The 27,017-nt window shown below is 32.6% G+C and overlaps 6 protein-coding genes and 1 long non-coding RNA gene across 7 annotated transcripts; 5 read left to right on the top strand and 2 right to left on the bottom strand.

Moving 5' to 3' along the window:
- Nucleotides 1-916: 916 nt before the first annotated feature.
- LOC106443226 lies at nucleotides 917-2,383 on the bottom strand. The gene is made up of 3 exons (XM_013884802.3): nucleotides 2,095-2,383; nucleotides 1,588-1,758; nucleotides 917-1,468 (listed from the first exon to the last, which is right to left on the bottom strand). The coding sequence occupies exons 1-3, from the start codon at nucleotides 2,158-2,160 to the stop codon at nucleotides 1,280-1,282; spliced, it is 426 nt and encodes a 141-aa protein (XP_013740256.2). The 5' UTR covers nucleotides 2,161-2,383; the 3' UTR covers nucleotides 917-1,279.
- Nucleotides 2,384-5,603: 3,220 nt separating this feature from the next.
- On the top strand, nucleotides 5,604-8,538 carry LOC106435144 (DEAD-box ATP-dependent RNA helicase 5-like). Its single transcript, XM_048739053.1, has 13 exons — nucleotides 5,604-6,157; nucleotides 6,229-6,350; nucleotides 6,438-6,545; nucleotides 6,629-6,709; nucleotides 6,821-6,899; nucleotides 6,978-7,063; nucleotides 7,150-7,206; nucleotides 7,309-7,376; nucleotides 7,467-7,535; nucleotides 7,646-7,739; nucleotides 7,817-7,981; nucleotides 8,058-8,150; nucleotides 8,255-8,538. Exons 1-13 carry the CDS (start codon nucleotides 5,671-5,673, stop codon nucleotides 8,348-8,350), a joined length of 1,605 nt encoding a protein of 534 aa, XP_048595010.1. The 5' UTR covers nucleotides 5,604-5,670; the 3' UTR covers nucleotides 8,351-8,538.
- Nucleotides 8,539-8,753: 215 nt separating this feature from the next.
- On the top strand, nucleotides 8,754-11,931 carry LOC106443227 (B3 domain-containing protein At1g32030-like). Its single transcript, XM_048739054.1, has one exon. It carries the CDS (start codon nucleotides 9,808-9,810, stop codon nucleotides 10,807-10,809), a length of 1,002 nt encoding a protein of 333 aa, XP_048595011.1. The 5' UTR covers nucleotides 8,754-9,807; the 3' UTR covers nucleotides 10,810-11,931.
- A 2,890-nt stretch (nucleotides 11,932-14,821) lies between these two features.
- On the top strand, nucleotides 14,822-15,295 carry BNAA09G53620D. The gene has a single exon (XM_013883355.2). It carries the CDS (start codon nucleotides 14,822-14,824, stop codon nucleotides 15,293-15,295), a length of 474 nt encoding a protein of 157 aa, XP_013738809.1.
- Nucleotides 15,296-20,152: 4,857 nt separating this feature from the next.
- LOC106441637 lies at nucleotides 20,153-21,220 on the top strand. The gene is made up of 2 exons (XR_007316007.1): nucleotides 20,153-20,938; nucleotides 21,039-21,220. It is a non-coding gene; the product is annotated as an uncharacterized LOC106441637 (long non-coding RNA).
- Nucleotides 21,221-21,323: 103 nt separating this feature from the next.
- LOC106443229 (phenylacetaldehyde reductase-like) lies at nucleotides 21,324-26,437 on the bottom strand. Its single transcript, XM_013884804.3, has 6 exons — nucleotides 26,041-26,437; nucleotides 25,706-25,875; nucleotides 25,447-25,638; nucleotides 22,042-22,204; nucleotides 21,790-21,976; nucleotides 21,324-21,677 (listed from the first exon to the last, which is right to left on the bottom strand). The coding sequence occupies exons 1-6, from the start codon at nucleotides 26,159-26,161 to the stop codon at nucleotides 21,533-21,535; spliced, it is 978 nt and encodes a 325-aa protein (XP_013740258.1). The 5' UTR covers nucleotides 26,162-26,437; the 3' UTR covers nucleotides 21,324-21,532.
- LOC125577594 (zinc finger MYM-type protein 1-like) lies at nucleotides 22,247-25,333 on the top strand. The gene has a single exon (XM_048739052.1). The coding sequence runs from the start codon at nucleotides 22,938-22,940 to the stop codon at nucleotides 25,269-25,271; it is 2,334 nt and encodes a 777-aa protein (XP_048595009.1). The 5' UTR covers nucleotides 22,247-22,937; the 3' UTR covers nucleotides 25,272-25,333.
- Nucleotides 26,438-27,017: the final 580 nt, after the last annotated feature.

Below are 27,017 nucleotides of genomic sequence, written 5' to 3'. Positions count from 1 at the left end.
ATATTTACGGGTTCGGATAACCCGTTTAAATAATTTTTTTAAAAATAATTTCATATATACATTAAATTTCTCAAAAACTAAAAATAAAAATAATATATACATGTAAATTTGAAAATTTATTAAACCGTTTTTAATGTTCTCAATATGATTAGACCAGACGTTTAATTTTCAATTCTGCTCCATAATGGTTTTTGGTTTTCAGCAGTATTTGAAACCCGTCCGGATCCGCGGTTGAACCGGTAAATTCGATGACCGGCATGTAATCCGATTTGGATTTTTGGAAAAAACCATTATTTAAAAACCGGTAAAAATGGTTAAAATCCAGAGTCTGGTTACCAGTTGAACCACTACGTAATTTTAACTTATTTTTCTCTTATATAATTTCAATTACATTATTAGAATCTTTTTTGTATTCTAATTAAAAAGTTAGATTTTTTAGTTTTAAAAAACAAAAAGATCATATGACCATGTCGATTATGAATCTATTAAAAAAATTAGTTGATGAGATTTGATATTAGTTTATTTACCTTGTCGATAAGCTATTATAATTTATATCTTAATTTCAGCTTATTTTGGATTTAAGGTTTAATTTAATTATTCACAGTGGACATTTTAATACGATATTAAGTCTTGATATATTTTTTATTATATGTTATGATTCTTAAATTGATAAAAAAATTGTTACATTATTTTTTTTGATATTTTGTATCTGAAATTTAAATAAAATAAATAAAGAAAACGAAGGTGAAGTATTTTTCTAAATGTTTTTAGAAACATAAAATGTTAACAAATTTACCAGTGGCAAAAGTTGTAAATTTTCTAGTAATTTATAGATTGTCTTATATAACAAACCGATTGTATATCTTATAAGATAAAATGTAATAAGATAAACTGTTCAATATGTACCAGTGGCAAAAGTTGTAAATTTTCTAGTAATTTATGTGTTCTTAACTAAGATATCTGAGGAGGAATGTGAACATGCCACATGAACAATAATGGTAAAAACCAACTTTGAGTTGACCTAGTGGTAAAGGGGTTGCAGCTGTAACTTCCGCCATTTGGGTTCAACTCACGGTGGGAGAGATTATTTACAATTCTTGGGTTCCCGGCAAAGAGGTGAAAACAACAATAATGGTAAAATTGTTATTAATTTTACCAAAGCAAGGTTTATTATTAAAAAATGCTTGTGGATTGAAGAAGAGGCATGTTATAAGTGCTTATAAACTTGATAAGGAACTTTTGTTCATCCGTTCTTGGAAGCTACCGTCTGAATCGCATTTCATTCTTCTAGTAAATTTAGCAAGTTGTGTTCAGGGGCACTAAGTGATGGCAAGATGGAACGATTAGGCAGGCGGGGTGGTTTTGGTGCTGAACCATCAGATTCAGTAGAATTCTCATCTTTCATAATCTGCAAATCACCTCTTCTCCTCATAGACGCAGAGACTCTCTCCTTCCAGATTCTTCCATCCTGTTTTGCATCAAATCCCAAATATAGAAAGGATCACTACAGATTACAAATTTCAAAACTTCAAAGCTTTTGTATAAGCAGCTACACTTAAGACTAACAAAGAACCATTGCGGGGTTACATTAAGAATGGATGGTTCGGGCAAGGGACATTGAATCGGTTGATCATTGTCCAAAGGCTCGACCGGATGTTCCACTGGTTTAAATTCTGTTGTTACTTCAATACCATGAGTAGCTGCTGTGGTAGTTGATGCAGTAACATCAGAACTTGGAGCCAATACTTCCTTATCATCCTGATTCAAAGAGACAGAGACAATTTTTCTATAATAACTTTATTAAATTATTTATCTAATTCGGTTAAAAAAAGCCAAAATTTTGAAGCATGGCCATTATTTTAGTAAGGCCATCCTTTGGTCGAATCTGCAACTGAAACGAAACGAATTCAAGCCATATCATGAATAATGGAGAATCTAATCTAGTGTTTAATTTGAACCAAGCAAAGATCTAAACATGCTCTATAGATTTGAACGTCGAGAGCAGAAGAATCATAAGAATTGAACCAACAAAAAAAAAAAAAAAGGTTGAATCTTCCTGGAACCCAAAAGCACAAAGAGGAAAAGGAAGCTTACGATTGCACTTTGAGTTCGTCGATGGCTGCTTCTACCTACAGAGAGTCTGGAAAAGATACCAACCATTGTTTGATTGAATCTGAAATCTTCTAAAGATCTCTAGAGACGAAATCTCCCTTTGATCTTGACTTTGGATTTTCCCGAGAAAAATGAAAATTAAGAAGAAGTTATATGTCCCAAGAGTTTATGTTCAAGAACTTTAAAGAAGACGAAAGGTGTTGCTTTTTATAATCTTTGCTTTGCTTTGCTTAAGCTGAGGAAAATGTTTAAGCTTAGTGGAGTGATCCATCTATCATATATATTGTTTAGGATCCCTTCCAATATCAAATGTGTGACATTTATCCCTAATACGTCCTTTCGAGATGATGGCCCTGCGTCAGTTTTGGAATGCTCGGGCAAGGATCGATGGGCCAACTTTGGGCTGGATCGATAATGGATCGGATTGGACTGCGTGGATCGGGCTCTGATACCATGTTAAGCTAGATTGACTTCCAACCTAAAACCAATTGGTGCTAAGTGGAGTGACTCATCTATCATATATATTGTTTAGGATCCCTTCTAATATCAAATGTGGAACATTTATTCATAATAAAATGAAGCTTACGATTGCACTTTTCTTTTCTTTTCTTTTTTTTTGTCCCTCAGCTTTTCTTGGATTTGGTAAATCTAATTTTCGCCAGTGATGTATGTATTTTGTTGTATCTCACTAAACGCATTCAAGGAAACACTAGTGGGGAAATTTAAAAGAAATGTTGTTGAGTAAAGATAATTTTGTTATTCATGTCACTGTTCTATTCAAGCCTGTTTGAAATCATATTACATACATATTTGCTTAGAAAGAGAGATAAAAAAGTTATTGTGTGTAGAAAAAAAGTATATTGTGTGTAGAATCTATGGACGTCAAGACAACCCAATACCTAACTATAAATAAAACATTTCTAAAATGGATCCAACCTTTTACTAGTCAACTAGTCTAGACTAGAGACTATTGTGTGGTTTGTGAAAAGTGAAAACTGAAAAGTGGATACTAATCAAGAATGTAAACCTCACTTCTTATTCATTTTAATAAAACAATATAAAATAGTTTTGGTCGGATCCAACGTAATATATTTGCAAAATTTCATAAAAAAACTATAGATGATGACAACTATAGTTTCTGAATTGGAATTTTAGCAATGGAATGGAGTAAAGACTATTATCCAAAAAATATTGATTGCTTCTTACTTTCTCTCAAACAAAAGCATTACTGAATTATAATATTGTCTTTTTGTTTCAGATATAGAAAACTATGAACAAACAATATTTTTTCCACAACTAGGTCTGAGCAAAATATTTGTAAAATTTGATTTGATTCATCATTCGTTTTGATTTGAACCAAAAATATAGATAGTTGTAATTCTATAAAGCAAATCAAATATTCATATATCCATAAAAATGAAGCAGAGCATAAATATTAATAATTTTTAAAACGGATATCTTATCCAATTCATTATATGAAAATTTACATATATCTAAAAAGTTATAAATATAAATTATATAATTATTATATTTTATGTAATTTTTACAATATTTTATTTATCAATGTATTTACAATACATAAATTTTAAATTTTATAATAAATTATTATTATTTTATATTATGTTGTTTTTTTCATTTAATTTCTCATTCATTTTTATTTTAATATATTTGTATGGATCGAATTGGATCTCCGGTCAAAAATGTTAAAAATTATGGATATCCGGACATTGAAAATCTAGGTAGTTGCAGGGCGGATCGAATCGTATAATTGATTATTTGGACGAAATGAATCCAATTAAGGTTACCTTTAAAACCTTGATATTCAATTTGTGCTCACATATATTCAAATGATCTAAACGAGTTATAACTCGATCAAACCTAATCCCACAAATGCTTATCCCATATATATTAATTGATGATCCTTTAAAAAGTTGTAACCTTAAGTTTGTAGAAATTTAAAAGAGAACATGTTTAGGTGTCACTTAATTAAGATGTCAATTTAGCTTACGCAGCTTAAGAATCAATTAAAAAAATGTTGGTCCCAATTCAATTTCTAGGAAACATTATATTAAACCAAAATATAAGAAGCGTATAATTTTTCTTTAAAAAGTTGTAACCTTAAGTTTGTAGAAATTAAAAAGAGAACATGTTTAGGTGTCACTTAATTAAGATGTCAATTTAGCTTACGCAGCTTAAGAATCAATTAAAAAAATGTTGGTCCAAATCCAATTACTAGGAAACATTATATTAAACCAAAATATAAGAAGTGTATATTTTTTCTTTAAAAAGTTGTAACCTTAAGTTTGTACAAATTAAAAAGAGAACATGTTTATGTGTCACTTAATTAAGATGTCAATTTAGCTTACGCAGCTTAAGAATCAATTAAAAAAATGTTGATCCAAATCCAATTACTAGGGAACATTATATTAAACCAAAATATAAGAAGCGTATATTTTTTTCTTTAAATAAAAGCTACTGAATTATCTAATATGATTAACATATATATATATATATATATATATATATATTTATATATCAATTAATGATTATGAATAATAAATATTTGATAACAATTTTTGCATCCTTCTTCATATTTGTTTAATTTTATATTATTTTAAAAAATAAACAATCATAGTAACCATATAATAAAAAACTATATTTTTTCTTATATGTTATATTTTGAATTTTTTAAAATGACTTTAAATTACAAAAAGAGGAAACCTTATATGTTATATTTTTAATTTTTAAAAACGACTTTAAATTACAAAAATAAGGAAATATGTTATATTTTTCTTATATGTCAGACTTTTTTCTAATATGTTATATTTTGATTTTTTTTTTTTAAACGACTTTAAATTACAAAAATGTAAATTTTCCTTAAGCATACAACTAAAAGCAATAAAATGACATGTATCAATTCGATGGTTGATCTGAAACTTTTCAAAACCATATGGAAAATACATGCCAAAATAATTCAACTGTGAAAACAATACTGTTCATTTTTTTCAAGAATGTGTTCGGTGGAAAAAAATAAGATTTTTGTGTTATAATTTGTTAAATGTCCAATCCGATCAACCCATACTTATTAATTATAGTTTAGTTCCAAATTTTTTAATAAAAGTTGATTTGGTCCATCAGAAAGAAATTATATAATAACAACAAAAAATTGTATTTGTATAAATAAAATGATCAAATATATTAAAAAAATTATTGATAATATATATAAATATACTCACCATGCGCAAGTCGCAGTTCTTATCTTAGTTATTATCGGATTGAATTGGAACATGGATTTACTAATGGCCTAAGAAGTTTCCATTTGTTGAGGAACTGGATCATATTTAGGTCTATTTTTAACAGAATAAGAGTTTACTGAGAAAAAAGATAGAAAAACAAGAGTATAAACCCTTTTAGGGTAATAACTAAAACATTCAGACAAAATTTGCAATTTTAGAAAAATAAGTTTTCGATGTTATAAATTCACGTAAACCTAAATTGTTCAACGACTCTCGTTCGGCCGTTTCAGCTCTCAATCGCAAACAAAAGAAAGAACAAAAAATGGCTGGAAAAAAGCAAGAGCTTCCCGTTTCCGGCGAACCCTTAGCCGCCGTCGAGAGTCCGATGACAGACACGATAGAGAAGAAGAAGAAGAAGAAGAGCAAGAAGAACAAACACGCAGAGGTCGAAGTGCCTCAAGAGGTGGTCACTAATGGCGAGGAGTTGAGTAGTAAAGAGAAGAAGAAGAAGCGTAAGAGAGAGGAGAAAGAGAAGGAGAAGGAGAAAGAGGAGAAGAAGAAGAAGGAGGAAGAGAGTGAAGTAGTCCCCGAAAAGAAGGCAGGAGAGAGTGAGCAGAAGGTTGTTGTGACGGGGAAAGGTGCGGAGGAAGCAAAGTACGCAGCTTTAACATCATTTGCTGAGTCGAAGTTGCCTGAGAACGTTCTTGATTGCTGCAAGACTTTCCAGAAACCTTCTCCGATTCAGTCTCATTCGTGGCCGTTTCTGTTGGATGGCCGTGATCTTATCGGTATTGCGAAGACCGGTTCAGGTCAGTAATGTCTTGTCTTGGTTAGTAATGCCTTTTGAAGATTCTAACTTTGTGATTTTTGGTGTGTTTAGGTAAGACATTGGCTTTTGGGATTCCTGCGATTATGCACATGTTGAAGAAGAACAAGAGTGGTAAAGGAACAAGGAACCCGGCTTGTCTTGTTCTTTCCCCGACAAGAGAGTTAGCTGTTCAGGTTAGAGAAAACAAAACAGTTTCTTTCATGTTCTAGTTAAAAAAGGTGAACATAGTCTTAGTTTTTCTGGTGATATGGTTTTGGCAGATATCTGATGTATTGAGTGAAGCTGGTGAACCGTGTGGTTTGAAATCGATTTGTGTGTATGGTGGAAGCTCTAAAAGGCCTCAAATTAACGCCATTCGTTCTGGAGTTGTAAGACTTATTGTTATGTTCTTTTTGTTAGCACATATGTCTTGTGTTGGCTGTTTCTTAATCAAATGACTTGTTCTTTTTAGGATATTGTCATTGGCACACCAGGTCGTTTGAGAGACCTGATTGAGTCTAATGAGCTTCGTCTCTCAGATGTTTCCTTTGTGGTAAGCAACATAACAACATCTTTTTTTAATCATGCTATTTGACTTATATCCCCTTAGGATCATCATATAAGTTGCATGTATTAGACAGTAACAGAAGCTCCTGTGTTGCAGGTATTGGATGAAGCAGATCGAATGCTTGATATGGGTTTCGAGGAACCAGTCCGGTTTATTCTGAGCAAAACGAACAAAGGTAAGTGGTAGAGTCCCTTTTTTACCTAGCAATCTCATCATATCATGTCTAATGAAAGTTTCTTCTTCTGTGTTATAGTTCGTCAGATGGTTATGTTCAGTGCAACTTGGCCTATAGATGTTCACAAACTGGCTCAGGAATTCATGGATCCAAACCCGGTCAAGGTATCTTTTCCTTTTCAGTTTTATCTTCTCTGACATACTACAAAAGTTGTTTCATTTTCTCAATGATCAAATCGAATTTGTTTCAGATAGTCATAGGTTCTGAAGACTTGGCTGCCAACCACGATGTTATGCAAATCGTTGAGGTATGTATGATAAATCCCCAGAGCAAGTTATGTTTTCTCCCCCCATAGTCGCATTCACTCCTAACAAACATGTCTTTTTGATTTGGCTACACGTTTTTGCAGGTCTTGGACGATCGTGCTCGTGATCAGCGCCTTATTGCTTTACTAGAAAAATACCATAAATCACAAAAGTAACTATATATCCTACTCAGTTTATCCAAACTCCTTACTTACCAGATCTTTGTCACTATACTAACACCAAGTTTTTTGGGTGTTTACAGGAACAGGGTTTTAGTATTTGCCTTGTACAAGGTGGAAGCTGACCGTCTCGAGCGTTTCCTTCAGCAAAGGTTTGATCTTTTATTTTCCCTAAATCACCTCAACAGAAAATAAAAAAAACATCTTTGAATAATTTTTGCTAACAAGCTGCATTGATTCTAATCTTTACATAACTATATAGAGGCTGGAAGGCTGTATCCATACACGGAAACAAAGCACAGAGCGAACGTACCAGGTCTTTAGCATTGTTCAAGGAAGGATCCTGCCCCTTACTGGTATGTAATAGTGTAATAATAATACCTTGGCTGGTTTTGAAAACAGAGCATTGATACTGTTTTTATTAAATTTGTAGGTGGCTACTGATGTAGCAGCAAGAGGGCTCGATATCCCTGACGTGGAAGTTGTGATAAATTACAGTTTCCCTTTGACAACAGAGGATTATGTTCACAGAATCGGGAGGACGGGAAGAGCGGGTAAGAAGGGTGTTGCGCACACCTTCTTCACACAACAGAACAAGGTAAGTTTGTTTACCTCAGAAAATCTTAAGTAGAGTTTTCTGAGATAATTAAAATATTCTTGTTGTCTTCTTGAAGGGTCTTGCTGGAGAGCTTGTGAATGTTCTCAGGGAAGCTGGACAAGTAGTGCCTACTGATCTTACCAAGTTTGGCACTCATGTAAAGAAAAAGGTTTGATTCTTGAGTCTCCTACACACACTCATTGTTTCTTCTTCTTCATCATCATTAGCTAGATATGGAGTGGTTGATGTGTGTTGTCTTATTAAAAATTGCAGGAGTCAAAACTGTATGGAGCTCATTTTAAAGAAATAGCAGCTGATGCTCCAAAGGCTACGAAGATCACATTCGCTGATTCTGACGACGAAGACTAGTTTTTATTAGTCGATCAGTTTTATTATTGTTATAGATGGATATGAAAAACCTCCCTTTGATTTTCGTCTTGTGTGTCGGCTCGGCCTGAATAACATATACATTTTTTTCAGCATTTTTAGTTATATTTGTATGCGTTTATCATATTGTTAAGATGGTATTCTTTTCCTAAAATACATTTACTGAATCACACATCTACACTACTTTCTTTGCTACCTTTATCCTTCTCAAAGGTATATATAGTTCTTATATGAGTATCATGGAAGAAGACTTGTAGTTTGGAGTCGAGCTAGTCTCACGGTAGCCGCCGGTGCAGCTGAACCTAAAGCCAATGTTGAAAATCATCAGAGATTCTGTTTGTTTGAGAATTGCATGTTGCTCTGACTACTCGCAAATCGTAGATTGTTGCTTGTTTTACTGTTGCGCGACGCGATTTTAAGTCTCTGAGAAACTATCTGTCACTTGAGTTCAAAACTTTGTACTTGGTTGTAGTCAGCTTTTAAGTGGGACGTCAGACGATCATCGCTTTCTTTTCCATCTGAGTGATCCTCATCAGTCTCTTGTGTTCTTATCCTCTCTCTCTTGAGTGATACTTGCACACTCGATCTAAAGCGGCCTCTTTTTTAGACAACTTTTTTTTTTTGTCTGAATCCAACACATTTTTGCAAGTTCCACAAGAGTCTCGGTTTAATCCCTTCCCCTAAATGGTTAAATGGTCGAGAGCTTTAGCAAACTCAATCTCTGGCATTTCAATAGAAAAAATATAACTGGACCGGCAGAACTTTTTACTGTCACTAGAGTGGTATCGAACCTCTTAAACACTTCTTGCAAACTCCAAGATCGTTTTTTATTCTTAGTTTGTTATTTCCCTTTTATATTACTGTGTTATACAAAATTCTAAAATAATTTTAAATTCAAGAAATCAAAAATGTAGTTTTGCGAAAAATGGAATTCTATTGTTTTTAATTACCTTTTGTTAATTCCCCATTTTAATTTTCAATTTTGTTTGTTAGAGATAAACCTGAACATACTTTTAAAAAATTTCCTGTATATTAATTATTTTAAAAGAATAAGATTTTTTTATTGTAAGAAAAAAAATTCTTTACAGATATATATACATATATATGATTTGATCTTGGATAAATATCATGGCGAACAAATAATATAAAATTATTTGAGATAACTGTACTAAGATTTCTTAAAGATTTTAAAACATCTAATTATCAGATTTACTGATTTTCCTAGAGAAAAAAATGGAAAACTTTTAAAAACAGAGAAAGGAAAATAGTGGGAGGCTTGGTTTCCAAGTAAGTTAAAAAGGAAGAGTTTCGAAACATAATAGTACCCAATTAGGAGTCTGAGCTCTTTAGCCTTTACCCTCTCTTTATAAAACCACATCGGATTAATCTCTAATAATTATCATCCTCTCCTCTTTCGTTTTCTTTTGAGACCCTAAACTATGTCGAGAAAGAGAGAGGAAAACACAGAGGGTATGTATTACGATGATCATCTTGCGGCTGCGGAGAAAGAGATAAGCTCGAGAAATTTCTGTACCTTGGTTGATGCGGCCGTCCTGTTATATGAAGAAGAAGCAGAAGCAGAAGCAGACCGTATATTAAAATCAGGGACTCTGTCTGTAAAAGAAGAAGACATCGAGTATGAATTTTTCAATGCCTTCCCAAGGAAAAGAAGGAGCCCCCCGAAGAAATTTCTCCGGTCACAAAGCCATGAAACCCTTAATGAAGCTTCTACTTCTTCATCACTTTTCGACCTTAACAAGACCCCAGATGATTCTGAGACAGAAGAAGCCCCATCGAACCCTCTTCAGTGTTTTTATGTATCTGCTCATCCTTCTTCTTCAACCCTAACAGAGAAGACAAACCGCAAGAGACGTGCCCGGCAAGAAAAGCGTAACACTGGTGGTAAATCCAAGAAAGTTAGGGCTCCTCCTTTTTCATGGAAAGGTAGAGCTACTCCGGAGTGGCTGGTCAGTTTACTGGAAGCAATGGCAGCAACGAGAGGAGAGCTTGTAACCGAAGGCCCGTGGCTCATCTTTGAGAAGAAGCTGACCAGTACAGATGTCGACCCGGCACAGAGCCGTCTCTTATTGCCTTTCAACAGCCTAATCCGTAACGACTTCTTGACTCCCGTGGAGTTGAGAATCGTAGCAGAGCATCAAGATGGAAAGAACGGAGTTGGGGCGATGCTAGTGGATCAGCACAAGAAAAAGTGGGGTTTGATTTTGATGAGGAGGGAGATGTTGAAAGGAGCAGGGAATGGAACCTTGAACTATGCTTTGATCTGTGGGTGGAACGATGTCGTTCAGGGTAATGGTTTGAAAGAAGATGACGACGTCAGTGTTTGGTATTTCAGGTGGCGCGAACGTCTCTGCTTTGCCCTTGTTCTTCCTCCTCCTCCTCACATGGCACACAGTAGCTCATCTCTTGATCTCTCTGTCTGAAATGTTTATCATGTCTGTGATCTATGTCAAGGGATTGTTGAGGTTTTTCTTCGATTTGTCACTAGGAGTGTGATCTGTTGTTTTAGATCTTTGCTATTGTATGAAGTTAACAATTTAATATGAATCTGGTATCTTATTTTGCTCTGCTTTAGTTACTGCATTGATTAATTTATTCTTTTCATTTCTCGAAGGATAAACCTGTATGGTGGAATTAATCTGATCTCTCTAGTTTCAAAGAAAACCCATCGAACAAGAAAGTGGCATAGTTATATATATTGGGGATGCATCTGCAGAATTTTTGGGACCATTTAGTGTCTCCTAACGTCCGCCAAACAACACCTTAACTATGGTAAACGACATTTTAACCATTTTGTAGAACTTTACAACGTTCAATCAGTAAGATAACGAGTATAAATTAATAAACAATATAAATTAATAAATTCTATCATTTCTGAAATAAACTAGTATTAAATATAGCACAATTCGATAAACAATAAGATAATAAATTGTGAATTTTTTTATATAAATATATGGTACTAATATAAACATAAATTAATAGCTAATATATTTATATATACAACATTTATATAAATATGAATAAACATTTTACAACTTATTTTTTATTTATAATTAAGTACATCTTTAACTTTTTAAGCACTTCAAAATATTTTGAAGTTATTTTGTCGATTACACCTGAAAATGCATCTACGTTTTATAGTACATATTTTCTACATATCAAATAATCAAATGAGAACACTATAAATTTATATCTGTAAATAGAAGTCAATTTATATACCGTAAAAATCAGTTATTTTCCTATTTTAAAATAAAAATATATTTTTAATTTATAAATCATAAAAAATCTTTAGATTCATAAAATATAATAATCCAAACTTTTATAATTTATGGATTACTATATAAACAAAACGAGAAAAACAATGCATTCTAGAGAGAATGACGCTAGGGCTAGGCAAAAAAATCTGAATATGAAGAACCCAAAAAGAAATACAGAATCCGATGAGCTGGTTGAATTTTCAAATGGGTTAAAAAATTTGGTATCTAAAGAACTAGAACTGAATCCGATACGAATCCAATTATTTCGGGTATCCGAATAGATTGGAATCATATTTTATGATTAAATATACTAGTTATTTTTATAATATCCAAAAAATATCTACAATGTATAAGATATCTCTAAGCTGTCCAAAATACTTTAAAATATCTTTATATAATCAAAAGTAAATATCTAAATCGCTACACAATACTCAAGCCACCAAAATACTTAAAATATCTAATAATTCTTCATCCAAAGATTCAACCTAACCAATTTTTATGTGAAGTTTAGGTGTTTTGGCATATATTATTAAAATTTATATGTTATATATTAATTTTATTTTTAGATTGTGAAAAATTTAAAGCATATATGAATTTTAATTCTTAAAAAAATTTATATGGGTTATCTGAACCCGAACCGAACCAAGTTTTTAAATATCCGAATGAGGCTAAAATATTTAAATCCAAAAACCCATAATTAAAATAGACATGAACCGAAACCGAATAGATACCCGAATGCCTATCCCTAACAGTGCAACAAAAGATAAACTATTTAACTTGTTTCTTTTTCAAAAATGAACTTCTTTTTATTGACTATCATCTTGAGGATGTATCTACATAAACTTTTGGACCATTGAGTGTCTCCTAATATCAGCTAAATATGTAACGGCGCGACCGCCCACGGCTAATGGACCACCCTTGCTGGCTCATTCATCCCGTGGATCCCATCACATCCGACAGATAGTGCGTTAATTTTTTTTGAAGGCTCAAAATTATTGTTTACTGATCTTGCAATCACAACATGACCTTTCGCCGAGCTTTGACCTAACTTACACGGTATCGAGAATTACTTCTCGGTAGGTCACCCATCCTTCCACTACTCTAGTTCAAGCATGCTTAACCCTGGAGTTCTAAACGGATGTGTGACGGAAAAGGTAAGCGTACTTTGGTGATATAGGTAGCCAAATCAATTCTCTTAAGCCTTTCTATATACAACCAACCGGGGTATTACAATTCAAATTCTCTCAAAATACACAACGTCCTCGTTTTTCTGGTTCTTTCTGGTTCAGGTTTTGGTTCTCGGTTAATTTTCTTAGGCTAGTTAATCTACTATAAATTTGGATGTACAAAAATGTGTATTAAGCGTGGTAAAGTGGTAAGGCAAATTTGGAAAGGTGCTAATCACCCCAGGTTTGAAACTTACTATCTCAGATTCATCTTTTTGTGTGGCCAAGTAACATCTTATATATTAAAACAGAAGTCACAACTTTGATTCATGTGTGATTTTTTTTAAAAAATGGATCTAATGGACATATTCCTAGAAAATGTTGTTACATTTAATCTCTAATCTTATCATTTAAATTTTTGGCCTACCATAAACTTTTATTGAGCTATCAATAATTGAATTTAAACAATAGATGATCCATTGGATTTATAGATAGTACAAATTAAATAGATATAATTTAATGTTCTAATACTATACCTCCATATGTTAAATATCTAAATATTTATCAATGTTAACTTTTAAATTATTAAGATTTTTCTTTAAATAACAAAAATTATATTATATAACAATGATTAATATTTACTACCTTAAACCAATGAAAACAAATTTTAAACTATATATTTTATTTTAAAAATTAAACAAAAAATAAATGTTAAATTATTTATTCGATAATATAAATCTATGAAGCGAAATTTTTAATTTTTTAAAAACTTTCTAAATTTGTGAAATTTTACAATATCTTTGAATATGACATAAAACAATATTTTACTAATCTTTATATATATAGTTACGATTTTAATAATGAAATAATAATCCAAATATATATATATATATATATATAGAAGAAGATACAAATACATGTGAAAGTTTGAAACAATCTATTCAATGAAAAACATATACCGTAAACTTATTATGTTTTAAAAATTGATAGACACATATATATTCTAATATATACCAATTTAGAATTGAAAACAAAATATTTATATAAAAATAAATAAAAACAAAAACACGTGCGGTTGCGTAGATCGTGATCTAGTGGTATTTAGTTCTCATTTTAGCAAGAAGATCTGTCTAGTGCCGGTGAACATGCTTTCAAAAAATTAGTTGGTTGGGGTCCGATCTGCCATATACCCCTGGTCATAAAAAAAGGTGTATAAGTTGTTATGCTACTTTTCTAATATTTTCGCTTTATTTGTATACTTTTTCTAAATATGAGATTTTAAATGGGCATGAGACTCATATTTTTTGGAAGTGTTATTAGTTTATATATTTCATTTGATTTAGAAATCTATATAATATTTACAAATTTGAGTAAAAGATACAAATTTTATAATCTAATATATGAATTTTAATTAGTATTTACAAAATATGAAAAGTTTTCTCGGATTTGAATCTTTATACTTTTAACAAATAGATCTTTACAAATTCATTCAATTCTGTTATGAATCAAATTCATTAGTAAATATGTTTGATTAAATAAAACTTGATTTGAATTAGAATTTATAAATCATTAAACCATTAACTCTTGATTTGAATTAAAATTTATAAATCATTAAACCATTAACCATGATTTTAATATAAATTTTAAAATCATAGAATCAATAACACTATGTTTAATTTGTATTCCTAAATCCATTAAAATACATGAACTATTATACATAGTTACTTTTTTTCTTACAACATGTTATTCTATTTTTTACATCATGTGTTGAGGAAAAACACGAAAAAATGTGCGTGTGGGCCCGGGCTATGCTGGTCGGTGAGAGATAATGATGGTTGCGCACGTAGCTCATCGGACGGTCATCCTTCCATGCAGATAAATGATCAGCTGCTCAGCTGCTCAGCTGCTCAGCTGCTCAGCTCTCAGATTCCTGCGCTTATAAAATCATCACATAGATATAAAGTTCAAAGATCAAGAAAAGAAAAAGGAATAAAACAGAGAAGATACAAAATATGGATGCGGTCTCCGCCGTTAACCAAACCCTCCCAATCTCCGACGATGAAGCGGTAAAGTTCACCACATACTCCACCGCAGTACACAAAGTCATCGTAATGGTCAACGCTGGACTTATAGGACTACTCCAACTAATAAACCAACAGTCCTCTGTTTTAGAAACACATAAAGCAGCATTTTTGAGTTTTTGTGTATTCGCTTTGTTCTACGCGGTTCTTCGCGTCCGTGAAGCCATAGACGTGGGGCTACGGCCCGGGATAGCCCCCAGACTCTCCGGACACACGAGTCATCTCTTCGGCGGTCTAGCCGCTCTCATGCTGATCTCTGTGGTTTGCGCGACGTTTGCTCTTGTCCTTCTTCTTATGTGGTTTCTCTGGCTCTCAGCCATCATTTACAGCATTTTAGATGAATTCATTGTATACTCTAAGGCAAACAAATCTGGCGCCGGTTCACGTCCGTCGTTGCCACTTTAAGATCTCGTTGTTCACTTGTTTGTATATACTGCACTTAAAGTAACCTCATAGATGAGAATTCTATAAAATTTCTCACACAAACAAAATATTAATATTTTAATAAAATTTGTTATAAAATGTAAAGTTCGTTTCACTATGAGAATATGAGGTTCTAAAGGATTTATTTGAAGTTTTTGTATGATAACTCAATTTTTATTTATCGATCAAATCTTTTTTGTTTATTGATCAAGTTTTTTTGTTTCTTTTATTATAAGAAATCCACATGAAAACTCTTTAAAAAGTTGGTCTTCTTATTTAGTTCGCGCGTAGCTCGAGGACAAAAAGTAAAGTTATCTACGTGAATTTCGAGCCAACTTCTCCCACGCCTCCATTTGTGGCAGAGACAATCTCCTATGGACTTTTCAAATCTCTTATATTCTCATTGATTTAATGAAATATGAATATCCGATTTTGCCCTTTTATATTTTCGAAATCATTAATTTAAATCATAAAAAGTTCGAAATTCAAATTTCAAATTTTAAAATTTTTAAATTTTCAAATTTTCAAAATTTTCAAATTTCGGATACTACATTATACTGTATAGTTTTACTTAGTTGTACTAGATTATACTTCGTTCTACAGAGTAATATTGATGTTAAGTTATACTGAGTTATACTGAGTACTACTGAATGTAGTTATACCGAGTTATAGTGAGTTATACTGAGTACTACTGAATGTAGTTATACCGAGTTATACCGAGTTATACTTAGTACTACTGAGTATAGTTATACCGAGTTTTACTGAGTTATACTTAGTACTACCAAGTGTAGTTATACCGAATTATACCGATTGTACTGAGTACTACTAAGGACTACTAAGTACTACTACTAAGTTAGTTATACCGAGTTCGACTAAGTTCTACTGGTTATATTGCATAATACTAAGTACAACTTAGTTAGTTAGTTATACCAAATTCGACTGAGTTAGTAATACTGGATCCAGATCTGAAAAAAAATAAAAAAAAATGAAACATACTTTGCAAAGGGGGAACAAGAACAATAAAATCCCCAAATCATAAAAAAAAAAAACCCAGATCTATAGAGAACAATAAGAACCATAATCATACAAAACCCATAATCTTAATTTACAACCCTAAATTGAAAATATGAGGCCAATAAAAACCCCAAATCGTGAGGCACCGCAAATCTGTTTTCATTTTTGTCCCCTTCAACGTCGCCACATCAGGCTGTGAGGCACCACAAATCTGTTTCTTCTTCAGGTTTCTGGATCTAATCTTAGAGTTCACTATCGGATTTGATGTTGAAGAAGAAAGAAGAAGAAACCAGATTCAAAAAAGTTGGAGAGAGGAAGAGAGAAACCATCAGGAGGGAGAGTGATAGAAAGAAAAGAAAAGAAAAAAATGAGAAAGTAAATAAAAATGAATCTGGTTTTTAATATTTAAACTAGGTGACCGGTCCGTACCCCGTGCGGGCATAAGAAAATTTAAAATATGGAATAAATATTATATAGTTTTTAGAAGTAACAGATTTTACAACATAGTACCACCGTCTTTGGGAGAATTCATCAGTCATGGAAAAAAGGTGGTAGTCAATATTTGAGATGGACGAGAGGGAACACAATAACGTTAGTATGAAGAGGCAGATATTGTGTGTATATATAATTGCAACGTCACAAAATATTTTGTGTGTTTAAGAAGATACTTTCATTTAAAAAAATGAAATAAATAGTGTATAGTTTTAGAAGTAACGGATTTTATATTATCATTAATTAGAATTGTATTGTATATGTGTCGTAATTCTTTATTTAGGTGAATAATATTATTTTTCCATAAATACTAAACAAACATTTATGTAAACATATTAAAAAAAAATATAAAAAATCAAAATATTATCCATAAATAATATAAATTATGAAGTACATTTCTCGATAAAGAAAGCAGATTCAATTAGAAACGTGCAAAAAATTAAATAAATTATGTAAGCAATCTGACGGATTAACATTATTTGATAGATTTATAAATTTCTAAATTTTTTTGAACATGAAATAATATTAAATTGACATACCGTCATCGGTCTCCTAACTCATCACAATCCATTTGGCAAATACAAAAAATAAATAATTGTAACAGTTTATATATTTTAAAATTTGTATTTGAAAAAAAGTAGATTAAAATTACGTACCGTGACTACGGAATATTCTGAAAATTTTGTTTGTAGACAACATTCAATGTTTTTGTCTTCGGCTTCCATTCTTTACCAGTTATTAGGATTTTTAATCCAGATCTCGACTTAACTCTTGAAAGTGCAACTTTGCCTTGCATTTTGTAAGCATTTTATAAATTATTTTAAAATAATGATAAATTTATTCTTTAAACAACGATAAATAATTTAAAAATAATATTAATAAACATTTTTGGATTTTGTAATATTTAAAATAGTTATTATATAATTATATTCGAACACAGTTCATCAAGTAGAGGATAAAACTATTATAATTATCTTATATAAAATTTCGTTCATTTTATTTTATAGGTTATAAATATTAAAAGTAATAAATAAAACATTATTAGTCTTTCAATAATTTCGAGAATAGTTTCCATAAATTGTTATTTGTAATATTCGTTAGATTATATGGCAAGTGATGTTCAACGTCAATAAGTTAAACAATTCTTTCATATTTGGAAAACATATATATATAACAATGACAAATTAAATGGTAGACTATGTAAACACCTGTTTTCTACCAGCGTGAGTTAGAACACCGCCGTATTTAAGAATCATAAGGGCCTCTACATGTCTTTCTTCTTCGCCTTCACCATCCCACTTCAGCGGCTTCAGTTGAACCTTCCTGTATATCTCTGAGAAATTTCCTCCCTGCGCCATTCCAAAAGGTTCTCTGCTGTGAGAAAATGATCTCATGAATTAAATAAAAAATGCATAATGCTAGCTTTCTTATAAGATAGTATATTCAAAAAAAAAATGATATAAGATAGTATTACTAAATGATACTATGTAATACTTTCCCGGACAATATTCAACAAAGAGAGAGAAAGTACTAAAGAACCTCTTCAAGAACTGCTTTAACTTGGCGAAGCTTCTCAGCATGTTCAATCAAGGTTTTCTGGATCAATATCACTCTCACGACCTGGTCTCCATATAAAAAAGGAAGACCATATTGTCGTTACCAGTATTCAACACATGGAAAAGATAGACCAGACATGCTTTTTGGAGACAAGACACAAAGAGTTGAGTTGAAGGTTCTAAAGATGAGGAGCCTTTGCGTCTAAACACATTTTTCTTAGCACACAAGCAGCATTGTCGTAATACCTTAATAGTATGAGAGGAGAGATTTGTGAATAGTACTTTAAAGAATAAAAAGAGAATGTTTGTATTTTAAGACTTTGGATGTCTCCTATATATATACAGTCGATTTATTCTCATATTAATGATTTTAATATTTTGCACAGTAAATAATAAAATCATTTAAAGAAAGATATTAAATGTGTATTGTCAAAAAATGATTTGCATATGATATGATTTTAACTTGCGCAAGTAATCCATATTAGAAATGTAAGTTATTAAAAACAAACAACCTAATTAGAAACATTAAAATATTTTGTAAGCAATATAATAAATATGATATCAACATGCGCAAGTTTACCGTTTGAATAATAAAGAAAGTTTTTAATATTTGTCTTAATTCTAAATCTTGCCCAAGGGTAAACTAAATCGATAAAATTTAATGATTTCAACTTGCGCAAGTAATCCATATTGTGAATAAGTGATTTGCATATTTAATGATTTCAACTTGCGCAAGTAATCTATATTAGAAAGGTAAGTTATTAAAAACAAATTTTGTCAATAAGTTATTTGCATATTTAATGATTTCAAGTTGCGCAAGTAATTCATATTAGAAAGGTAAGTTATTAAAAACAAACAACCTAATTAGTATGGGTGGGCACTTTACCCGATATCCGAAGTGGCACCCGAACCCGATCCGAAAACCCTAACTGAAATCCGAACCGAAGTAGCAAAATACCCGAACGGGTATTGAATAAGGAGAGATTGGATATCCGAACCCGAACGGATAATACCTGAACCCGAATGGATATCCGAAGATAACCGAACATATGTATAATTAACCTTATATTTCTAGTTTACATCTCTCATTTTATATAAAAATATTTATATTGATACTACACATACTTTAAGTTCATATGATATACATACAATTACGAAAAAAATGATTTGCTACTCACTTAAAATGCATGTCAAGTTTTTTATTTAAAAAATTAACAAAAAGTTACATCCGAAATTTAAAAAAAAATAACTAAATTAATGCATTTTTAGTTTTAAAATGTTATGTCCAAATCTATTAACTATTCAATCTATTAAAAATAAAAAAATAGTTAATTGAAAGTTATATTTTTAAATATAAGAAACTTGAGAAATAAAAATTTTAATTTTTTTTTCAAAATCTAAATATCCGAACGATATCCGAAATAACCGAATCCGAACTAAAAATATCCGAACCCGACCCGAAGTACATAAATACCCGAACGGGTTCTACACCTCTATATCGAAATACCCGAAAATCTGAAATATCCGACCCGAACCCGAACGGGTACCCAAGGCTAAACTAAATCGATAATTATTATCCCTAGCTATATGTGGGCTTAACGAAATCGACAATAGTTTTGGGCTTGTCTACATAAGTGATTGATTAAAATAAATGAAAAAAAAAAAATTCAAAAAAACCAGCCAATAGAATTATAACGTTTTTTCTGAGAAGCTCTATATGAGTGCCAACTCAGCAGAAATCACTAAAGTGACTTCTATTTTAATGTATAGAGAAATTAGTAATGAAGGGTAAAAATGTAATCAGCTAACATTTCGAATTAAAAATAATTCAAAAAGAAAATAATATTTAGGAAGGTCATTGAGAGATTAGACTTCAGAAAATAGGGATAAGAGAGGCGTGGTCTCAATTTCCTTTGGTGTTGTATTACCAGATTGATGTTAAATTATTTAGAGTATTTAGGTCTCATATACCTACAATAAACTATAATTAAGAGAATACCCTTTCAGGGTAGTTGACACTGTTGACAATGATGTCAACCCGGGTCTGATTTGTCAATTTTTTCTTGTTCTATGGGAGATGGAGATCGAAGAGGGGAAGTTGAGAACTGTGAGGCATACGTAGCAAGTCTCAAAGCTTCATGTGTGAGTATAGATAACCCTTGTTTCTCTCTTTATCATCAAATCTAACTATATCCAAGAGAGTGAGAGACTAATTAGCGAATGATAATATGATCTATTTTGTCAAAAAACACCACTAGCATCCTGGTGGTGTCTTTGTTCATCCATATGGTGCTGAAAAATCTCTCAGAGACACCATTGATGAGCTTGGGAAGAACCATGGAGACAAAAAGGACAAGAAGTTTCCGATTTGGACTGATCAGGTTCTGGCAACAGAGGCTACTCCTAGGACTTGGATAGTAAAGCTTAATAAATGGGAACAAACTGGTAACTAAAAGTATTAGTATGCTACATAAAAGTGAACTATTACCTTCCATAATTGTGGATATATATCCAAGGGAATTAAAGGAAATGCTGCACAACAACTGTCAAATTCACCTCAAAGGTAAGAGATGATCAAGAGGGCAAGCAGTTGTACATTAGTATAGAAATCTAGAAGAGTAGTTTCAGTTTCTTGAATATTGAAAATGTATTGGAATATGCAGGAAAAATTAAGGATTGTGTGAGAAAATGAGCAGCAAACATGGTCGGAGGAATCAAGATGAAAGATGATAGCAACCGGATCCTCTAATGATTATCCTCCTTTTATTTTTATTTTGTTTCATAAGACACTGCAAACACACACAAAAATCATATTATTTGGTTGAGTAAAACTTAAATCTCAGAAGATACTATCTTATTGTTGTTACTTATTCCTCATCGTGAAAACATTTGTACATAGAACAAAGGTGATAATAATGAGCATATATCACTGGCTGACATAGATAGACTCATCACTTGTTAGGCAATTAGCTGCAAATACAAATTCCAATGAGAACAAAATAGTTTATTCCATCAGTCCCAAATGGTGCAAAAACAAACTTTCAAAATGTCAATATGCAACATGCACTCAGATTTAAATTTAAGGAAAAAAATAACAACCACCAAATAGAAAAAAAAAGAAACACAAACACATCCAAGTCTTGTTCTGGCTTGAAACTCAGAATCTGATAAACCCTTTGTCTTGCAAACTCTCAACTGTCTCCTTTATGCTAACCTCCAATGGCACAAACTCAACCCCAAGAGACTCTGCTTTCTCTTTAGACACTTTGTAGGTTGGAATGAATATCTTTTCATCTGCACACCTGAAATTTAAAAAATTCAATGGATTCTTTACAAAGATCCTGTCTATAATTAACAAGTTCTATAAAGAAAAAACAGAGTTGCTCTGTTTCTGACATTAAAAGAAAGACTTACTTCTCAGGGAGTTGAAAATCAGGGTAAAGATCATGCAAAATGTTAACAACTTCAGAGTAATGAGCAACTCTCTCCACTAAACAGTATCTTCCATTAGCATCTGGATTCTCAAACGCTTGAATATGAGCGTTTGCTACATCTTTAACGTTAACCCACCCAAATGTCGCATTAGGAAACGTCTGTGCTCCTGAAGACGTAAACCAACGTTCAAGCTTAGTAAACGTCTGAATCAAACAAATGCTTTTTCTCTACCTTTGATCAAGCTTAATACTGCAGCAGCACTAGTGTTGAGTGTTGGCTGTAAAAGAGGACCAATCACCATTGCTGCGTTTATCGAAACCAACTGCATATCGTTCTCTTTCGCGAACTTCCACGCTGCGTTTTCAGCTAATGTCTTGGACAGTACATACCATAGCTTTTACAAAAGCAAACACAGAGTCAGAGGCGGAGGTACGTTGTGGGTTGGGGGGGCAATTGCCTACCATGAAAATATTAAAATTAGTTTAGTTTTATAACAAATTGAAGTTATGCCCATGTTGTTATATTATTTCTTTGCCCCCTATACTCTAAATAATTACCATAACTAAAAATATTCTAATTCATATAAATATAAAACAAAAGTTTTTATATCTACAATCTCATATTTTAGTGAATTGGGCTTTATTTAGTTTAGCAGATCTAATCCATTTTAAATAAAAACAGTTTTTATTAAATAAATAGAAAATATGGATATTTGTTTTAGGAAAATCAACTAGGTCTACGTCTTCTCAACTTCTTCTGTCGTCTTCTTCCCCTGCAATTTTTTTCCACCGGCTAGAATCACTCGCGAAATTTTCTGTCCATGTAAGTTTTTTTTTTCTATTTATTTAATTAGTTTATATGATTATATCTATTTTAAATGTTTGTTTGATTCTCTTTTTATTGCTTTCTATCCCAAAATTGTCTAATGATATGCTTTAAGGTTGTGACTTGTGATGTTAATGTAGAATAATTTTAGACTCATCCAATATTATTATATATGATTTTGATTTTAACGTGAAAAACTGATTAGCTAAATATGATGAATTGTGTTTAGTTTAGTAACATGTTAAAAGTCTTAATGTAATTGACTTTATAATAATATACTATTTCTACTGATTTGCAGATAAATGGAGCGATATTATAACAAAACGAGTGCTTCAGATTCTAAAAGAAATTTGGATAAATTGGATAACTCTGATGATTTGGATTCTTTGCCATGGGATCCAGCTGAAAGAAAAAAGATATCGCAGTATCTTCCGAATCAAAAAGACGAAGTAAGGCGGAAATATTTAACTAGAGGTCCTTGTCAGCCCTATGGTCATGTTTTTCAAAAGAAGAAGTTTGGAACAACAATGAGGCGGTTTAATCCAGCTTGGTTTGAGAAGTATGGTAATTGGCTAGAGTACAGCGTCTCCAAAGATAAAGCATTCTGTTTGTGTTGCTATTTGTTCAGAGATGACATACCAAAACAAGGTGGAAATTATGCTTTTGTGACTGAAGGTTTTTCTTGTTGGAAAAAACCCGAGGCTTTATCTGAGCATGTAGGTGGAATTAATAGCTTTCATAATATTGCTGTTAAGAGATGTGATGATTTGATGAATCAAGGTCAGTCAATTGTGCATGCTTTTTATAAGCAAGACGATGTGGTGAAAAATGAATATCGCATCCGGTTAAATGCTTCAGTTGATGCTTCTAGGTACTTGTTACGACAAGGATTACCTTTCCGCGGTCATGATGAAGGAAAAGATTCTGCTAATAAAGGAAACTTTGTAGAGCTTTTGAAGTATACAGGAGAACAAAATGACGCTGTAAGTAAGGTTATTTTGGAGAACGCTCCAAAAAATAATCAGATGGTTTCTCAAGTGATTCAGAAAGATATTGTACATTGTTTTGCTCAAGAAGTACTGAAATCTATCATGGAAGAAATCGATCATGGAGTGTTCGGTTTGATGGTCGATGAGTCTGCAGATGTTTCTAACAAAGAGCAAATGGCTGTTGTCTTTCGGTTTGTTGATAAAAGTGGATTAGTTAAAGAGAGATTTGTGGGAGTTACTCATGTAAAAGAAACGTCTTCTTTATCTCTGAAATCTGCAGTTGATGACTTGTTTGCAAAACATGGATTGAGCCTAAAACAGTTGAGAGGACAAGGTTATGATGGAGCAAGCAATATGAAGGGACAGTTTAATGGGCTGAGAGCATTGGTTGCTAGAGAAAATAGTTCAGCCTATTATGTACATTGTTTTGCTCATCAACTTCAGCTAGTTGTGGTGGCAGTTGCGAAAAAGAGCTTTGAAGTTAGTAATTTTTTTGACATGGTTTCGACTTTGCTGAATGTGGTTGTGGCTTCTTGCAAGAGGAAAGATACACTTCTTGATATGAATCGGAAGAGGGTGGAGGAAGGGATTGACAGTGGTGACATTAACACTGGAACGGGACAAAATCAAGAGATTTCTCTTCCAAGGCCTGGAAATACTCGTTGGGGTTCTCATTATAAGACTTTGCTGCGTCTGGTTGAGTTGTTTCCTTCAGTCATTGAAATCCTTGAAAGTGTTCAAGATGAAGGCGCTGATGACTCAAAAAGATGTCAAGCATATGGTCTTCTCAAGTATTTTCACACATTCGATTGTGTGTTCTATTTGCAGTTGATGCTGTTTATTTTGGGAGTAACTGAGAATCTGTCAATGGCTTTGCAAATGAAGAATCAAGATATTTCAAATGCCATGTCACTTGTAGATTCAACTAAACGTGAGTTGCAAAAATTTCGAGAAGATGGATGGGATTTGCTAATCGGTAAAGTTTCATCATTCTGCGAAAAGAATAAAGCTACTATGCTTGTGATGGATGAAGAATTTGTGGATTTACGGAGGCCAAGGAAAAAAACTGGTGTAACCAATCTGCATCATTACAAGGTTAATTGTTTCTACGCTGTTATGGATTTGCAACTTCAAGAGCTTAATGATCGATTTACTGAGGTAAACACTGATTTGCTTATTTGCATGGCTTCTTTAAGTCCTGCCAATTCCTTCCGTGAGTTTGATAAGTCTAAGCTTTTGAGATTGGTTAAGTTCTATCCTGATGATTTTAGTTTTGGAGAGTGTCTATCTATGGAACACCATCTTGGAATCTACATTGATAATATAAAAAACGATGAACGGTTTAAGAATTTGAAGAATCTTGGAGATCTTTCTCGTCTGCTGGTGGAAACAAAAAAGCACCTTGTACATCCTTTAGTTTATAGGCTCTTGAAGTTGGTTTTAACATTGCCTGTTGCTACTGCAAGTGTTGAAAGGTGCTTTTCTGCAATGAAATTAGTGAAGACAGCTACACGTAACCGAATTGGAGATGAGTTTCTAAGTGATTGTTTAGTATGTTATATTGAAAAGGAGTTGTTTGAATCTGTTACAAACGAAACAGTGGTGAAGCGATTTCAATCCATGAGAGAGCGTAGGATCCATTTGTAATGATTTGTACGGTTTTATGACAATGGTTTTTATATTTTATCTAGTAGTTTTTATTTATGCCCCTGATACATATAGTTTCTAGATCCGCCACTGCACAGAGTGTTTCAGCAAAAAAAAAAAAAACAGAGTGATAGCTTGGTGATCACGCAACCTAAGTTATTTTTTATTTATTTACCTTGGCAGCTCTGCAATATTCAGGATCAGCGAACCATGACTCATCAACTATGGTATCGGGTGTTCGAGGCATGCCATTGAAAGCAACAGCTGCTATAGATGAGGTTAAAACGACTCTCTTAACAGAAGGAGTCTTCAAGCAAGTGCTTAGAACATTGATTGTTCCTTTCACCGCTGGATCTAGTAACTCAGCCTGCAGAAAACAACAAAACATATCTCAGAGAATAATGCGAATAAAGATAGACAGAGAAGACACACACCTGAGGATCTTTGACGTCGTGATAGAATGGTGAGGCGGTGTGGAAAACACCTTGGCAGCCATCAATGGCTGAATCGAAAGAGCCTTCTTCTAACAAGTTTGCTTTAAACAATTGAAGCCTTTCCTCTGCACCTTCTAATGCAAGCAGATGCTCTGTTTTCCTTGGATCATCTGCATCATACATAACCAATCTATAAAATCTTGAATTATCTACAAAGTATTAGATCTAAAGATCTCTAATCATTTCACAAAATTAAATCTTCTATCTAAACCTAAGAAAACTATAAGATCCGTTGTTTTTTTTGGAATGAGATTAAATAGAGAAAAGAGACAGACTTGGATCACGAACAGAGGCTTTAACGGTGTAGCCACGAAGAAGGAGAAGCTTGACGATCCATGAAGCGATGTAACCTGAAGCTCCTGTCACACACACCGTCTTCTCTTCCTCGCTGCTCATTCTTCTTTCAGATCTGCTCTCTCTCTCTTTTTCTGTGTGTTTTGAAATGTTCAAAACAGAATTTTCTTACCTTTTCTGCTTTCTTTGTTTCGTTTTAAGCGCGCCATTTTTGGGAGAGTTCGTTAGAGTTTTCCATGGGATTGTTCCGGCCAAGTGTGTGAAACTCCTCTTAATCATCATGTCCCTACATTTATTCATAAACTATCTCGTTAAAAACAACAACAAAATATCCATATTCTTTTAACATTAAAATTATAAAAATATCATAAAGAACACTATTCAACGGACAAATTTACATGTTCATCAAAATAATCAAAAGGGGCGATACAAGGTAACCAAAGATAAGATTGATATAAAAACTACTTGCAACACACAACACAACTTTGGTTAAGCTTCCATTAAACTAACATGTGGAAACAACACAAGTCAATGTCCAGGAGATGGAAACAGAAAAAAAAACTCAAGCATCTTGTAAGATCTGTAATAATAATACACATTCTGGAATAACACACCTGGAACTTGCATGGTCATCAGATGTCAGAAAAACGGCAACCATCTTCTGGTCTTGTTCCCTTTTTGGCTATGAGAGAATACTATATTCCCTCCTCTGTGGGTTGCTTAGCTACATTGCGAACACAACCCCCCACCAGACTTGAAGTAGGTGCAGCAGCCAGAAACAGCCATCTTCCTATGCTCACACCAGCCTCAATCTCACCTCTCACTACATCATGATCCTCTTCCCCAGCTTCTGTGTCATATCACCTCAGATTCAGGTAGTGGTCTTAGCTTCTTTCTTTGGTCTAAATCCATCACCTCCCGATATAAGTTTGGTTCTGCAACAAGGTAGCATGTTCTG

Source organism: Brassica napus, chromosome A9, assembly GCF_020379485.1.
Source record: "Brassica napus cultivar Da-Ae chromosome A9, Da-Ae, whole genome shotgun sequence".
In the NCBI taxonomy this organism is placed as follows: domain Eukaryota; kingdom Viridiplantae; phylum Streptophyta; class Magnoliopsida; order Brassicales; family Brassicaceae; genus Brassica; species Brassica napus.
Note: the sequence above shows the minus strand (reverse complement) of the source record. Positions and strands in the feature narration are given on the sequence as shown.